This window comes from Barbus barbus (assembly GCF_936440315.1).
Source record: "Barbus barbus genome assembly, chromosome: 24".
Lineage (NCBI taxonomy): Eukaryota > Metazoa > Chordata > Actinopteri > Cypriniformes > Cyprinidae > Barbus > Barbus barbus.
Genome location: NC_136752.1, coordinates 18479724 through 18497384, shown reverse-complemented (window position 1 = coordinate 18497384; position 17661 = coordinate 18479724). Strand labels below are relative to the sequence as shown.

General features: G+C 36.8%; 1 protein-coding gene across 5 annotated transcripts; it reads right to left on the bottom strand.

The window, feature by feature from the left end:
* Window positions 1-259: 259 nt before the first annotated feature.
* On the bottom strand, window positions 260-15994 carry LOC306844137 (14-3-3 protein beta/alpha-1-like). Of its 5 annotated transcripts, XM_079376075.1 has the most exons (11): window positions 15680-15994; window positions 15535-15587; window positions 15396-15464; window positions 13387-13489; window positions 12796-12934; window positions 11677-11767; window positions 10599-11007; window positions 4107-4230; window positions 3166-3329; window positions 1475-1570; window positions 260-1308 (listed from the first exon to the last, which is right to left on the bottom strand). In XM_079376075.1, the coding sequence occupies exons 7-11, from the start codon at window positions 10890-10892 to the stop codon at window positions 1249-1251; spliced, it is 738 nt and encodes a 245-aa protein (XP_079232201.1). In that variant the 5' UTR covers window positions 10893-11007; window positions 11677-11767; window positions 12796-12934; window positions 13387-13489; window positions 15396-15464; window positions 15535-15587; window positions 15680-15994; the 3' UTR covers window positions 260-1248. The 5 variants fall into 5 exon arrangements, with proteins under 5 accessions (XP_079232201.1, XP_079232204.1, XP_079232205.1 ...); XM_079376078.1 differs by lacking the exon at window positions 11677-11767; XM_079376079.1 differs by lacking the exons at window positions 11677-11767; window positions 12796-12934.
* Window positions 15995-17661: the final 1667 nt, after the last annotated feature.

Below are 17661 nucleotides of genomic sequence, written 5' to 3'. Positions count from 1 at the left end.
TAACCGCTGACAATTTCACTCATTTTTTTCTGGAAAATTGACCAAAACACCGAGGACTCTAGAATAACCGAATTTGATTAGACACTTCTGTAAAGTGATGTAAACAAAATGCTACTGGCTAAAAAAAAAAAAAAAAAGGGACGGAACTAATAAATGTCCTAGTTCAATACATCAATAAAAACCCAGTCACATTAACTCACACAAATTCACCAGGCCAGACCGAGGGAAAACTATTAAACAAATTTCAAGACAAAGCAGTATGGTTTATAAAATGGTCATTTTAATTCAGATTACATAGCTGTTATGTAGGGCTTGTACATTTTCACAAGGCTTTGGGGGGACTACAGTCAGTGATTAGCAAATAACTATTGACATCACTTGACAAATCAAACATCCTCTCAACATGTGCATAAACCTGCAATGAAAAGTACTTAACAAAACTGTGGAACAAGTATTTTTTTGGTTCCCATTCCAGTGTATATTGAAAAATGGGCATGCATGATATTTTTCATCTTTTTTTTTTCTTTATAATCATCACAAGCCTTCGCAAGGTAACACATTATAGTGAAACCCATAACCAGGCAGGAGTGTTTCGTGACCTTCATGATGAAGACGATTCAAATGGTCTATGAAAAGTGCATACTTGGCTGAGCAAAGCTAGCTGACTTGGTACATCAGACAACAGCCTTCCTGCTATCAATACTAAAGCACAGGCCCATTTTAAGCCAACACTATGACAGTCAACAAGATATTGATCTCATTCAAGTGTACGTTGATCTCCCTAGAGACATAGTGGAAGGTGATATAGCAGGACAGGAACTAGCCATGCTTGAAGCAAAACGCTTTGCATTTTGTGACCGACGCTTCCAATGTTTCAGTTCACCAGAATATATACACTAGTCGCTTTGTCACAATAACAGGACAATTGATTTTATGTGAGGATAATACTTTTCTACAGCAGACACTGCACATATAGAAGGCCAAAGGACAAAAAACACAAAACTGAGGAGTGGAAATGTTACTTTAACTTAATATTTACTTTCATTACAACCACAAGCCAGGTGGTGGAAAACAGAGAAGAAAAAAAAAAAAAAACTGATTTGAATTCCCACACTCAGCTCGTTGGTAATGATCATGGGCTTACAATGGCTAGAATAATCATAAGTGAAACAATAAGGAATGAAGAAGTGTAAAAAGTTGTCTTTTTCCAGGATTCTTTTTCTTTTATTTGTGGACTGATGTGGGTGTTTAGTTCTCTCCTCCGTCTCCTCCTTCACCCTCATCTGCAGCATTGTCAGAGGTCCATAACTAATAATAATAAAAAAAAAACGGACAAAAAGCTGTGCTTGAATACTGAACATTTATATTTTTAATACTCAATATAAATGAATGTAATATAACTTATCAAAAACACATTCCATAGTCTCAGAGATGGTTATTTTTGGTTTTCTGCATGACCTCCTTTATAACTCACTGTGAGGTTGTCTCTAAGCAGCTGCATGATAAGTGTACTGTCTTTGTACGAGTCTTCATTCAGTGTATCCAGCTCTGCAATGGCTTCATCAAAGGCCTGCAAACACAAGGCCACAATAAGCTGAAGTATGTGAAGAACCACAAAGCCAAGCCCCTGGTATGCAAACCATGTGTCTCATGAAGTTCAAAGCTTGAGGAAAAGCTAAAAATCCAGAAGGATAAGTAGGTAAAATTTCCGTCTGAATTTCCCTGTGTTGAGCTAAAGGTCTAAATAAAGTTCAAGTGAGAATTTTCTACTAGTACCAACACCTAAAAGAACGAAAAAAAAAATTAGCCCCAAACCTATTTGCAATGGTTTTGAGAAAAACCTGTAGAATCCCTGCTCAACAGCTTATTACAGGTAGTCCTTCCTCAAACTCATATTACTGGTCAAGCTAAAAGCTGAAATAAAACAAAATTACAATAAAATTATAGACTTTAATTTAAAATGAAAATTCTGTAATTTACTCACCCTAATCTCTTTCAAATATCTTTGAAACACAAGATATTTTAATGAAACCTGAGAGGTTTCTGTTCCCAAAATTAGCAGATTTCATTTAGAATTGTGTGTTGTGCACTCTATATTTGCACGTTGATCAATGTTTAGATGTAAATAAAAGCCATTAATGAAATTTTTTCATCAAATAAAGTGATTGTCTCCATTTACATGACTTGGGAGTAAACCACATGATTCATCTGGATTAATTTAATGATGCTTTTGGATCTTCTAAGTTTTGGTTACCTGGACTTTCAATGGGGGGGGCCAGCAATCTCCAAGGTTTCATTAAAAGGATCTTAATTTGTGTTTCAAAGACTAACCAAAAATCTTATGGGTATGGAACGACATTTTCATTTTTGGGTGGAGCCTTGCCCCTTTAAGGCATAAGACACACACTGTCAGAAATGTGTACAGTAATTAAACTAATAAGTTAGGTAAACAGGGTTTCTGCAGGATTTTTAAGCTCAAATTTAAGACCTTTTTAAGACCTGCACAAATAAACTGAATACCATATGAGCGGGGGAGGGCCATGTCTATAGTACCATATTAAATAGGAAAATTACTGTAAAAAGCATAATTTACAGTTCAGATGCAAGTTAAAAGTTTAAAAGATAAGTTTTATAAAATGATAAACTTTACATTTTAGCCTTTAAACCATTTTTAAGAAAATGGTTAAGTATTAATTATATTAAACAATTATCAATAAATTATTATATCAATTAAATAACAACTATTTAGATTTTATAATGCATTGTCTTATTGATCCACCAGTTCATATTTAAAGCTCTGCGTGTTTGCAGGGTAAAAACATGGGTCGATTTTTGCATTGGTCTGAACTCTGAACAAAACAACAGTTTTATTGAAAATGCGGATTCATTCTCTGACAGCAGGTGGAGCGTTTGGTTGAAATATAACTGTTTCCCTTGTAACAGCACCAGACTTTGAATGTGAAGTGCTCATATTTATTTAATGAAGTCATAGCCTTTTGAAGTTTAATCATCACATTCAGCCATATCGCAATTCTGGTCTTTCCGTCCCCAAATTTAAGACCTCTTGAAATCATAATTAAGACTTTCTTGTACAATTTAAGACTTTAAGACCTGTGGAAACCCTGGTAAATAGCAACAGAGTGGTGTTATCATCTAAAGACCTACTTGTTTGGCCAGAGCGCAGGCCTGCTCGGGAGAGTTGAGGATCTCATAGAAGAAGACAGAGAAGTTGAGAGCCAGCCCGAGACGGATGGGGTGTGTGGGCTGCATCTCCTTCTTACTGATGTCAAAAGCATCCTGATAGGCGCCTTGAGAGTTGGTTATCGTCTCTATAGTGACACACAAAAAAAAAAGAAAAGTTATGACACAATATTACTGACTGGTAAAATAATATCTTCCAGCAACGAGTCCGTGTTTTTTCATCCCAAAAAACAAAACTCTAGGAATGTGGATCTCTTAATCCTTTTACTTAACTCCAAGGTTCCCTTTGTCCAAGACAATATTATAATATGTTGATATGTACATCTGGTTGTAATAAAACAAACTCAAAAATATGTCAGTTTAATGGGCAACTATGAATATAATGGTATAAGCATGAAAATACATAAGCATTGTTAATAACAGAATGCCTTAACACAATATCTAAAAGCATAACAGGCACTCATTTTAAATCAGAGAACGTAAACCCTTAAGGTCTTTGACTAAAGGTCAAGATGGTGAAATATCCTCCAGCATTAGATGCATGGAAATGTATCGTGAGGCATATTCTATCTGGTTCTCCACGACTGTTGCTGTTCTGCCTGCCAGAAGGGGAATAAAAGCCCCAGAAAACTGTCTTCCAGAAGGACGAGCAGCTGACTCGAGGAGGGTGCAGAAAACACCCCAAGGCACTTCAAAACTCAGCACAGAGCCCAGACTCATTCATCCTAAACTTGAAGTCCAAAGACCCAAATTGGCCCAGAGCAAAGAACAAGATGCAGCCAAACGAGGTCTCCCAAACACAGATCAAATTTGTGTAATTCACATCTGAGATGGAAACGTTCCTGCTAAAATATGAGAAACACCATGCATATACAGCTTTTATTCATAGCAGAAATAACACTTACCCTTCTTGTCATCTCCTGAGGCAACCTCTGCAAGATATCTGTAGTAGTCACCCTTCATCTTTAAATAGAAGACTTTGCTCTCAGCATTTGTTGAGTTCGTGATCAAATATTTGCCCAGCAGTCCCTAAGGGTGGGGAGAGAGAGGAAGTGTAAGGATAGACCGATAAAGAGAGCTTGTTTATCTACCTTAAACAAAACTGCTACATCAGAATCAATTAATTAAGGTGGAAACGGCTGCAGTATTATGGCATTATAAACATGAAATATTAACTGAATAAGCAAGCACAAAGTTTCTCGCATTTTATACTAAGAACCCAAATTCTCCTCCACTGCAGTTTGAGGCTACTACACTGACTGATACTCAGCATCTTCCCCAGTTTACCACATTCTGGGCGTTGGTGGTTCAGTAGGGCTGCTAGACAAACCATGCAAACACAAATAAACACGACTGAAAAGCAAAGAACGTTGCAGACTTCCTGTGTGACAGCCCAGCCTTTTCGATGCTCAGCCTGTCATTTTAGATCTGCTGTGCCAAACGTGTACATTTCCCTACGGTCAAAGAAAAATTAAAAGAAAGGGAAGGAGCAAAAATGGAGGAGGAAACTAAAGAGAAGAAAAAAAAAAAAAAAAAGAAGAGACAGACATGAAAGATGACATCAGCGCATTTAATCTAAAGAGGGCAGTCATGGTACTCCGGCCCCACATAACCCTGCAATTGCACAGTCTGAGCAGTGGCCACATCACATATGCTTCCTAATGCCCGATTTAACAGCACGCCTGAGCACTGCAACACACACCCCTCATGACAACACAGACAAGGATGTGTCAGAACATAAAAGCCACTGCCAGCATTGAGGCAATAAAAATTAAACATTACAACGTTTATATTGAAGAAACCATAATGCTTTCTGGATTTCTTCCAAGCTTTTATCAAGCATAAAATGTTAAGGATGTGATCTAGTAACTGAACATTGATGGAATAAAGGTCACCTTGGGTGTTGTGGAACAGAAGAAAGGGAAACCGCATGCAGACAATCTTGCGTAAACCAGAAACACTTAGAAACAGCTACTGTATCCTGAACCTAGAAACCTAGAATTAGAGAGTCTCTTAAATGGCCTCATATTGCCTAAAACTTCCTGTTTCCTATTTATTACTATTAAAAAAAATACCTATTCAGAACAGCCGTTTTGCTTAAACGTTTTGTAGAAACTGATAGATTATTTCCAGGATTCTTTGATGAATACAAAGTTCACAGCATTTATTTAAAACATAATAAATGTCTTTACTTGCTCTTGAACAATTTAATGTATCCTTGCTGAATAGAAGTATAAATAAAGAAAACAGAATGTTTTATGCAGACTACCGCATTCAGATATCAGGGCTCCAGACAAAAAAATCGAGTAAGGAGCCATTGGCTCCTATAAAAGAAAAACTTAGGCGCCAAATTATTTTTTTAGGTGCCACAGAATAAAAGTGGTTTATTTTATTATTATCATTTTATTTTTCCCCCCTATTTTAACATTTCAATCATTTTGTCATGTGTTTATGTCTTATCTTTTCTAGGCTTTATCAGCATTTTAATCCATCTTGTAGATGATCAGGTCGACCGGGGGACTAAGGTTCACTTAAAGTGTGAATTAAATGTCTTTTACAACTTGAAATGTACAGTCACAAAGAATTGTTCGTTACACAGAATCTGTACCAATATCATGGACCATAAGAATCACTTGGCAACTGAGTGCAGTGCATCCTATAAATGTTGTCACGTCTTTCACACATTCAGTCTGTTTTTCTTCATTAGTAAAATGCAATTTTATAGGAGGAGTTGAATCATGTTCAACAGAATAAGTAAAAATATTAATATGCAACAGCGCATAAATATAGCAAAACGCTCCTCTTTATAGTTATTTTTCTAGCTGACTGATGAGTTTATGGACACTGAGTGGTTATTCTGAGGTAAATGTATTACAATGCAATGTTTACAAGCTTTATACATTTCCTCAGTTTGAAACACTGAAACACAGCTTTTACATAAAACATTTCAGTAAGTTGTACAATAGGCTTTCTTATTGCCTACCTTTTGATCATGTTCATTTCATACTATAGTAGTAAATCGAAATATATAATGGGTTCACTTGCTGCTTTAACTGAGGTGCTAAAGAGATCGCGCCTGCGCATTAAGTGCGATACTCTCCGCTCGCGCGATCCCGACGCATACACGGACCGTGTGGACGCGGGGTACTGGTGTTTATATTACCGAAAGTGTGCGCTTGTGGTCCGCATTAAAGAGCACCCAAACCGCATCATTTGAATTTCGTAGCATTTTAAAGCTGCTACTTTGTTTATTAAAAAGTAAGACAGCACAAAGCTTTTTGCGATTACTGGATGGCAAGTGCGCTTCAAATAACAGGAAGTCCATGCATTAACAGAACACAGCATATAGGACTAAGATCTCGATAAGAAGATCGACCGGACAAGTGTAAATGCATCTGGTTGTTGAAACCACATATGGTAATTTTACTCCTCCCATAATATTAAAATAATAGACATGTGAGAGCGTTTTATAGGCTATATGGCATGTTATAGTCAGATATGACAGCGCAATGCAACAAGCATCACCGCGGATGAGTAGCGGAGTATTTCTTCAGCAAGCGACGCGCAAACTGAATGAACCTGAAAGTAAGTCGCAGACGCTTAACACACAATCTTCTTCATTAAAAGTAGCGAGACTAGCCTATCTTTCCAGTGCTGATGCCGCGCGCTCTCTGATATTGAAATTAGCTGATAATTAATAAAATTATCCATTGCTTTCATTGACGTGAACTCCGTTATATTTGCATATGAAGCGGGAATTGAAGAACGGATTTATATCCGTTTTGCGAAGACACATTTATGTGGCCAAGTGTAAATGGGGAAACGTTTTAACAAATCATATAGATATCCGATCAGAGAAAATGCATGAAGTGACCAGGTGTAAACAGGCCCTTTCAGGTCTCTCTCACTGCGTTCAGCAGACTGTGTGCGGCAGAGACGAGGACTGTTTGAAACTCTTTTCAGTAAAACTTTGATGCGCATCGTCTTATGTAAGTTTAATACGTGAACATAACAAAAGATGTGAGCGCAAAACAATCGGGAAAAAAGTCCTTTCATGCAAATTATATATAGTCACCAGTGGCGACCTCAGCAAAAACTTCACTCGCAAATTAATATTTTTGGTCGCAAATGCAACCATTTTAGTCGCAGTTTGGAGCCCTGGATATCGTCCCATGATGCCATCAGTTCATTCCAGCAGTTAGGTATCAAAGGGAAAGTCCTACAGGGACCCAAAAAAGCTTTATGTAACATTAGGGAGGATAAAACAAGAAACTAATGCACTTACTCATTTTCAATCTCCTAATGAAAGTTGTTTAAACATCAGTGTTCACTGCCTGCTGTTAACAGCAACTAAAGTTTAAATGCTAAATGTCAAAAGCAAGCATGACATTTAACTCAACTTTACAAATTAATCAGTTTCACAGATAATCAGCACAGCTCTAATGTCTATGAAGCCAAGGATCACTTTCCTCTGTGCCAACCAGTAATCCAGCTAGTACCACCTCACGAAAAGGAACTGGAACAGGATTTAATAAAAGCAGAACATTTATGCAATAATGACACTTTAGCCCAAATGAGGAAAGAAAAGAGAGAGTCCCTGCAAAGTGTATCTTTATGAGCAATTTGTGGAAGTCTAACGGTAAAACTAGCTTTTAACCTGCACATGACTGTACAAAGTTGAATAACAGCAAACAATGTACATAAATGGAAACAAGAAGGTAGTCATTTCCTGAGGTTAAGTGCTTTCAAGGGCAAAATGGTGAAAGGTCATGTGCTTGTTATTTGTAGGGCTTGAACCAGCAAACTTAAGCATTTTAGCAACTACACCATAAAACACACAGACAACAGTCCCTCTTTTTTGAATGTCTTTTTCAAGAATTTATTTTAGCATTATTTGTATACGATAATATTATTTCTAAATATTTTAAATTGGCTTATTTAGTAATAGTTTTAGTAATTTAGCGAATAGCAATTAACTTTACTGCTGTTATTTGCCAAGACAACATTTCTAATTTCAAATATATATATATATATATATATAAGCTTTCAGTAACAAATATTACTTTAATAGTTTTTTTTTTAGTTAACACTAACAATACTGATACACATAGGTACATTTGGGTATGAAAATGGCCATCACTGTAGAAAGATTAATTTGCAGTCACATGGTGTAGTCACAGAATCTACCGTGAGTGGCAAACTGGGCCATACTAACCAGTTAAACCTGGACCCCTTGTTAGTCAATGAGAGGCTTCATAGAGTCAAGCCATTTAAACAACAAATGGACATCCTCCCTGTGTGTCATCAGCCTCTGACCTTCCTGTCTTCACACACTCTTTCTTTGTCTGACAGGAAACCAGCTCTTTAAATGCCCTCCCTCCCCTTTTCTTCAGCATAAAGAGATGCAGAGAAAACAGTAGCTGACATGATGTGCACATCCATTTCCTGCCACCTTGTGCAACATTATATGTACCCTACAGTATGCATGCACACAATCACTCCCCTTTCCGGGATGGGCCCCTCATGTTAAGGATACCCCTCCACACAGACGGATTAGCTTGCCACAATCCTCAAACAAACAAATTGCACTATTAAAAAACAGCACACTTCAACCATCAACTGCGAGGAAACGCATCGCCACGGAAACAGTCTAAACGGCTAGTTTAAGTAGCTGAGGTCACTTGTTTCTAATCACAAATTCTCTTTTATCTACAGCATTTGACAACAATAAAAGCTCTTTTATTAGACCTGTGAGAGAAAGATGCAGGTAATGTGAGCTGGAGGTCCACCAGAGACCTCAGCTTATCAGCGAAACCCTTCATGACAGAGAAAGCTGCTGAATTTTATAGACATAGATTGCACTACAAAATAATACTTATCTGCCACTATGATGGGCTGGGTTGTACATCTTCCATGTTGCCCTACTTTCATCTGTCAGCAAATTAGTGTAACGCTCAGTACTTCTAATGAACAAGAACTTCTGATCTTTTAGACTCACCAAAAGCTCTGATGCTATTTTTTTTTCTTCCTGCTTTCGCAATATGAAAGACAATAGACACTGAGCTCTTGTGATCTGGTCACCTGATATAATGAACAATAATCCATGAATTATTCCACTGGAATAACTCTTGAAATATCTTGAAATTTCTCTCTCAAAGTCCTTATGTATCTTCTACTCCTATATTTCTAAAGTATGCCAATGCAACTATTTCAGAATTAGTTTTATTTTATTTTCAGTTCAAATTAATTTCAAGAAGCAAATACTGTTTTTGGTTTGAGTTCTCTTTTATCTATCAAAATGACAAAGCATTTCAAAGGATTTGGTCACCATAAAATATACTTTGTCTTTTTTTTTCACCCTCGTGTTGTTTTTAAACCTGTGTGACTGGCTGAATATTAAGGATATGTTTTGCATACATTATACATATTTATATAGACCATATTGCATTTTTTTTAATATCTTCCATTGTGTTCCGTATAAGAAAAAGTCATACAGCTTCAGAATGAGATGATGCATAAATATTGACCATTTTCATTTTAGAGTGAACTATCCCTTTAAATTATCTGTCAGTCCATCAATTTTCAGTCTTAATACTCTTATTTACTGCACTTGACAAGAATAGTCTGGTCTTTGCTGCAGCAGAATTTCAACAAGTTTGCTAAGTGTGCCAAACAGATGACTGGGCTACCAGGGGAGTGACAGTGGGAATCCAATAGTGATGACACAGAACCTCACTGTCACTGGCTGTGGGAGGAGAGAGAGAAAGATGCTGTACTTCTGCCTGCAATACATATTGATTGTGAGAAGCTGAAGGTTTGGTTGTTGCTCTCTGCACCACTGCTCGGAGCAATCAATCCTCTAATAGTTCCACAAGAGCCTCTTACAACAAGAGCACTGTGATGAGGTGCCAAGCTATACACTAGAACACTGCATGTGGCTGCCCTCAACAAATAATGACTAAAATTATAACTGAAATAAAAATTAAGCTATATAGGTTAAAAAAAGACAAAAGCATACACTAAAACAAAACAAAAAATAAAGCAAAAACTGAAAATATAGAATTAAAATTTTTATTAAATTTAAAAAAACAATACAAAAACACTGGAACTGGCCTTAAGTGTAAGTATCTAGTATAGCGTCTAAATATCTAGTATAGTTAGCCTTTAGTCAGCATAGAGTATATGCCGTATATATCAGCAAATACAGAGGCAGTTTTGATTACAAGATATATTGACCAAGTACAGCAATCTAGTCAATACATAGTCAGTGTTGGGTATAGTTCGTATATAGTCACTACAGTATAGCAAGTGTAGGTCTAGTAGAGAATCAGTAGTTAATACATAGTCAGAATAGAGTATATACTGTAGTATATAGGCATTATAGAGTATAGCCTTACCAACACCTCGTTGCAAATATCTCGTAATTCCGCCTCCACTTTCTCCCTGTACTCCTTCACCATCTGAAGTTTCTTGTCGTTGCCCTCGGTTTTCTGTTCAATACTCGAGATAACCCTCCAAGCCGACCTCCGGGCCCCGACGACGTTCTTGTAGGCGACGGAGAGCAGGTTCCTCTCCTCGTTGGTGAGCTCGGCTCCCTGCTCCGTCACCTGCTTCATGCACGCGGCCATATCATCATAGCGCTCCGCCTGCTCCGCCAGCTTGGCTTTCTGAATCAGCTCCGTCTTATCCATGATTCAATCGTTTAAACTCCGGGAAATGGCGAGTCCGGCAAAGAGGGGAGGGTGAGAAAACAGTGTGTAAAGGGGGAAGAGAAGAAGCTGGCTGGCCGAAGCGATCCAGGAGCACCTGAGGAGAAATAAAACCTCAGATTTCACATCAGCTGAGGCGAGAATTAAGACATAAACGTGTTCAGAGCGTGCTGATTTAGAAATGTGGTATTTTAGCATATTTTCCCGGCTTTCAGCTTGTCGAAGAAGTGTAACGTAGTGTTACACAACACATATTTTAAGATGTGCATCTAAATCACGTGAAGCGGTTTAGAGGCACATATCATGCGTCGATCTCTACTGTCCTATTAACCTCATTTAAATCACAAAATAAATAGCATGGAGATTTTTATATCAAATATAAACCCTCAAAATTCTCCTGCTCGAGTTACTCACGCTTGTCTAATCTAATAAAGTTACTGTCTGTCCACAAACCAGCTAACCTGCTACTAACTGACCACGAATGCCGCGATTCCCTGTCCGTGACTCATGTAGATCTGTTATAAAGACTGTAAATAAACGGCAAAAAATTGCATAGGTTTTGAATAATGCATTGTTCACCTGGAAGCGCGTGCATTTGATTTGGTTAGCTTCTGACAGCTAACGACTGCACTCCTGTCTCTTGCATTTCACAAAATAACGCGTGGCAGTGAACGGTACGATCAAAAATGATCATATTCATTATATAACTGAAGTATGGAATCATACAAGTTACGACGTGGAAGAAGAGGTAAGAAAAATGTCCCACCTTGAAGAACGGTACCAATCAGCTACTCCGCGAAAGCTATATCCGCTTTGGGTTTGGAGGGAGAAAAGATTCGCCTTCACCTCAACCGAACCTGAAAGGTGGGCGTGGCTTTTAGAAAACACGTCCAATCAGGTTTTAGATGTGTCTCGCTTTCTAACGTCAGTCAAGCTAAATTGACCAATAATCGCTATAAGATGTTTAATCAAAGGCGGGGTTAGAGGAGGACCATGGGGTTTACACCAATTAGAGCAAGTGAGAGGACATCAATATCACGATGGTTACGCCCCCCCACAAGAGTCTTGTGCACTCAGCGGGCGTGGTTGGATTTAGATGGTGTGCAAATGTTAGATATATTTACATTGTAAATATATTACATCAACTTTTACTTTGTATTTGTGTCTTAATATTTGGAGAAGTCTAAACGTCCCACGCACGTGTAGCGCTGTCTGTAATTATGTTTGTGTAAAACTTTGATGCTGGCCTCAATTTTGTATTTCAATGAACTGCTTAGTATAAACACTATACATGTACAAGTTTTGCATGAATTGCTTTGATAAGAAGGTGTCTGCTAAAAATATGTACACATTAATGTAAATGATGAAGTTAATTTGAATGTTCATCCATATGCATCTATTAATCTTTTAAATAATATTAAGTGCTATCATAGGATGTGCTAAATTTTTTCTATGCTACACCAACTCTCCATTAATTTAATCAATATTTTAGTTAGATCAATCATTATTAATGTTTTCACTAATGATGTACAAATTTACAGAGAACATAGAACATTATGTTACATTTAATACATACAATGAGTGAATCAAACAAAGTCAAATAATTATGCTATCACTTTGTGTTCATGCCAATGATCATAGCTAAAACATGTTCTTAGTGCATTTTATAATGTTTCCATTAAGTTATAGAAAAGTTATTTCTGAATGTTGTCTGTATGTTTGAAATGTCCGGTTTAAAAAAAATTTAATGTTATGTGAACGTTTCTTGTTTGCTCTATTATTTATTGTGCTTGACTTAAGACGTGAAAAGTTGTAAGCAATAAGTTATGAGCTTTTTTCTGTCTAAGACATTAAATGCATCTAAGTAAAGAAAAGTAAAACTCACATTTGATTTATAAACTGAAACACCCAAAACTGAACCAACAGAAGGAATAAAATGGGGACTGGATTTAAAGTAGTGGACCTTTAGTTCCAGGTCATGACTCGGCTCCGGTCTGACTCCACAATAGGTCACATGGCCTGCTCTGAAACAGGAAAAACTGCGGATCAGTTACCGGGAAAGAGCTCTAGCCCTGTAATACCATCCTTTTGTTATGCCCCAAGGACTGGAAGGGTGTATGGTCTTTTTATCACTGGATGAAGCTTTTCTGATTCATGACATTGCATTCCTGAACTCTGTTGTGCAACATATAAATACTTTACATTTTTACAGATCAACTTTCACTTGATCTTCCAACCAGCTCACATTTCACCGAATCACAAGAACATAAAGTAATGGTAATAGGCCAGCTTTACCTTCTGTTTAAATCTTACACCACATTACAGCACTGTCTTTCAAAATCTTCCACTTTATACTTCCACTTTATATCCTTGTATCAGGCTTAAAATGATATGGGGATATTACAGTGATAGAAAGCAGTAATACACTGAGCCTCCTCAGCACACGGCCAGCCTACTTGACTTATCTAACACTCACATGGAGTCTGAGAGCTGTGGAGAATGTGTGAGAGTCTGCATATGATGAGTGCTGGGCATTTATGTGAAGTTTCTGAACTGCTGCTCCCTCTCTGGCCTCAGGGCTGTAAAACATTCATAGGGAGCGGAAGAGAAAGAGGGAGATGGAAAGTGTTCCCTGATTAGAAAAGACTAAGATAAGGAAAATGTTTCCAGTGAGGTTGGTATATGAGACTATGAGTACCATTTACAATCATATATGATGAATAATATGCTCTTTTATATTTATGGGGCAACATAAAAGGAAATAAAACAATATTGTTTTTTATTAAAAATTATGTAAATATAAAGGCAAGAGGAGCACTATTCTAATATAGTGCAGATATGAGGAACAAAAGTGATACCGCATTGATTGTATTTGATTGATGTACAAAATGTTTCTTGGATAACTTTCAAATACTTTAGCAAACGATGCACCAAAAATGTCTTGTTAAGTAAAAATGAATCTTTTCAGTGTACATTTATTCCTTTTACTATTCTTTCTCTTATTTGACAGTTACTGAAAAACTTTTAATCACGAAATAGTATTATGTATTACCTTCAACAAAATCATAATATATAATTCTTCTATGCTTTAACTATTTCTTATATCCCTCACTGTTCTAGCTTATACTATTCTGGACAATGTTTGAAACTTTGTATTGATAGCACTTGTTCTTGCCTCCTAAGAATCACTTGTTGTATTCCTTATTTGGAAGTTGCTTTGAAAAAAAATAAAAATAATTTTTGTCTTTATCGCATATAACAATATCAATGTGTAGACAAAGTGTGGATATGTTAGAGACAAATGCAGTAAGTATTCAAGTCTTCTCATGAGCTACACTCTAGAAAAAAAAAGGTGCCTTTTCAAAATGGTGCTATATAGAACCGTTAGAGGTGCCTTATAGCACTTTGTCAAATGGTGCTATTTAGAACCATAAGAGTTATAAACTTAAAAATGGTGTTCAACAGTGTTTCTTTGGCTTTTAATGATAGGGACACCTATCTTTGGTACTATATGGCACATATTCTTAAAGATAAGAAGCTTAATAGCACATTTGTCAAAATGTGTTACACAGAACCATTAGAGGTGCCATATATGACTACCATAGATGAGCCAATATGCTTCTAAATGACACTTTTACTTAAGATGAATAACTAATAATTTCTTACCAAATTGCAGCTTTAAAGATTCAAATTCATGTACTAAATGCTTACTGAGAAGCAAAATACATGCCACTTTTAAAACATCATTTATATCTTTCAGCAGAAAATAAAATGAGTGCTGACAAGCCAGGGAACATACATATACAACATCACAATATATGGGGAGTTGTTGTTTTATACACATAAAAAAAATAATGCAACAAGTTTGAAATATGTACATTTTTGAAGAAGAGAGAGTCCTGGTTTACATATATATATACTGTAGCCCTATAATCAGGTAACTTTTTCACCTACGGTCTTAGGCCTACATTAGTTCTTTACTTTATTTGGAAAATTTAGTCTTTTTAACATTAATAGTGAGTGAGTGAAATTAATGAAAATTAATAATACACAAAAAAACAGTCTTTAGAAAATGTTTAGTCGAGGGCAGCCCTACTAGAAAGAGTCCAGACTTCTAATTATAATTAGGCAAATACAAAAATATTAATGATCAAAAAGTTATGCATGACAATCAATAATCTTAAATATGGAATTGTGGCTTACCCATGTCTGTTACGTGTCCTAAAAATGTTAACAAAGAGCTCTTTTCATCCAACTTGACAATGTACTGATGATTATATACTCAAACCCAGTAAATCGACACAACTCAAATCAAAATCAAATCAAAATAACGCAATGTACAAGCTTAATGATATGATATATTTGTTCACGAGAGATGCAATAATCAATGACTTATATTACCATTTTAAATTTGGGGAGTTTACAATGGTTTGATTTGTCAATATGATGTTACAAAAAGCATTGTAAATGAGGTATAACACTTACTTCAGGTGTCTTGTTGATAATTGTAACCTCTTTGCCTGCTCCACATCATGAATCAAAGCCAATGTCTCTCTGAGAAAAGTTTAAGAGCGCATATCACACAAATGTCATTGTAAAACAATATGATGTTATAAATACCTACTGTGAATGAGGTAAATCTTTGTCTTCTCAGTATCATGAGTCAAAGAAAATTGTCTATGAGAAAAGTTTAGGAGCGCACAACAAAAATATTGTTATAAAATAATATAACATCATATAATACGTATGTAAATGAGACTAAACCTTACTTTCAGTCTTCTCTCTGTTAAAACCTCCATGTCTGCACCGTGAGTCAGAGGAAATGTCATCTGAGAGAAAAGTTTCGCTTAAATGTGCACAGCATATAAATATCACTATAAATCAATGTTATACAAAACACACACTTTCAGTGTTTTCCTGTTAAAAAGCAACCTCCTCCTCGAGCTGCACATAAATATCCTTCTAAAACTATGTGATGTTATAAAATTAATACTGTGTGAATAACATAAAACACTTAATCTCTGTATTTTCCTCGTTTGCTCCGCATCGTGATTCGCGGGTCAAAGAAAATGGCGACTGTGAGAAAAGTTTCAGCCCGTTTAGGCGCGCAGTATATAAATGTCCCGGATGTAACATTTTCTTCTTGTTTAATGGCGTGTAACTCCTTAAGAGCATTATCGACACCTATTGTACTGGAAGTCAAATTAAACTTGCATAAGTGATGGGTGTGAAATTTGAGGAAAAAAACAAAAAACGTGTGGATAATTCAAAACCAGAGCTTTAACTCTTTACTGATTTTACTTTTATATGATATGTGTAAATGAGTTACAGAGACATTTTATTTTGTGTGTATTCATTAAATTGTTCATTAATTTAAAAAAAAAATGTGTGTGTGTGTGTATTATAAATTATAATCTGATGTATAATTAGTCAATTAAGTTTAATTTACTGCAATAACAAAATTTGGAGTATAATGAAGAAAAGATTGCAAGAGAGCACAGGACATTCACTCTCCCTACCGACAATTCCTGCCAGACCTGAGACTCGAACCCACAACCTTCGGGTTACAAGTCCAACTCTCTACTCATTAGGCCATGACTTTAGGCCCTCAGTATGAAGTGAGGTGTGGGCAAGTATGGTAACCCATACTTGAAATTTGTGTTCTGCATTAATCCCATCCATCTGCAAACACAGTTAAAAAACTTAATGGCAGGCTTAATGGCTTCTTTATGTACAGCAGTGGTGCTATACAGCACCTTAACCACCCCAAAGAACCACTGAAGAACCATACAGGGGCTTAACAGGTTCTTTATACGGTAGCAGTGTTATATAACCTCAACCTCCCCAAAGAACCGCTGAAAAACCATACAGGGGCTTAACAGGTTCTTTATACGGTAGCAGTGTTATATAACCTCAACCTCCCCAAAGAACCGCTGAAAAACCATACAGGGGCTTAACAGGTTCTTTATACGGTAGCAGTGTTATATAACCTCAACCTCCCCAAAGAACCGCTGAAAAACCATACAGGGGCTTAACAGGTTCTTTATACGGTAGCAGTGTTATATAGCACCTCAACCTCCCCAAAGAACCGCTGAAAACCCTTTTTTTTTAGAGTGTATATAAACCTGTAACATTTAAAAAAATAAAAATATTAGATCAAGTTTTACAAATCAATCTTTTGTCATTGTCAGTCTTTTGGATCAGGAAAATTAGGCAATGCATATTGAGACACACATCATACTGTATGTAGTGAACTTCATTGTGAGCACAGAGCAAGATAAACCCTTCTAGTGAAATCCATATTGCATTGCTCACACCCTCTCCCATCTCTCCTCCACCTCTTCCCAGCCCGTCTGCTGTCATGCGCGCTCGCAAACTGGATCAGTCAGGCTGTCGGCTCACACTTTCTGCACAGGCGAGCAGTAGCTATTACGTAATGGGTTCCTTTTTCAGTGAATAAGAAGGAAAAATGTCCCAGGGCGGTGTCTCGTCTCCTGAAAACCTGGCTGGAAACAAAGCTTACTCAGACCTGTTATCATGGCCACATAAAATAGCTTCTATGTACATTTCCTCTCAACCCTTATTGCAGTCCAATGTTACAGCATCCAAAAAACAACGAAACACGCATCAGAAAGATTGTTCTGGGAGTGACCTGAGCAGAAATGAACTCAGTGGGGTATTTCATAGGCGACTGTCACAAATGTGCCTGAGCATGACTGTCCTCTGTGAGCCTGTGATCCAACACAGATGA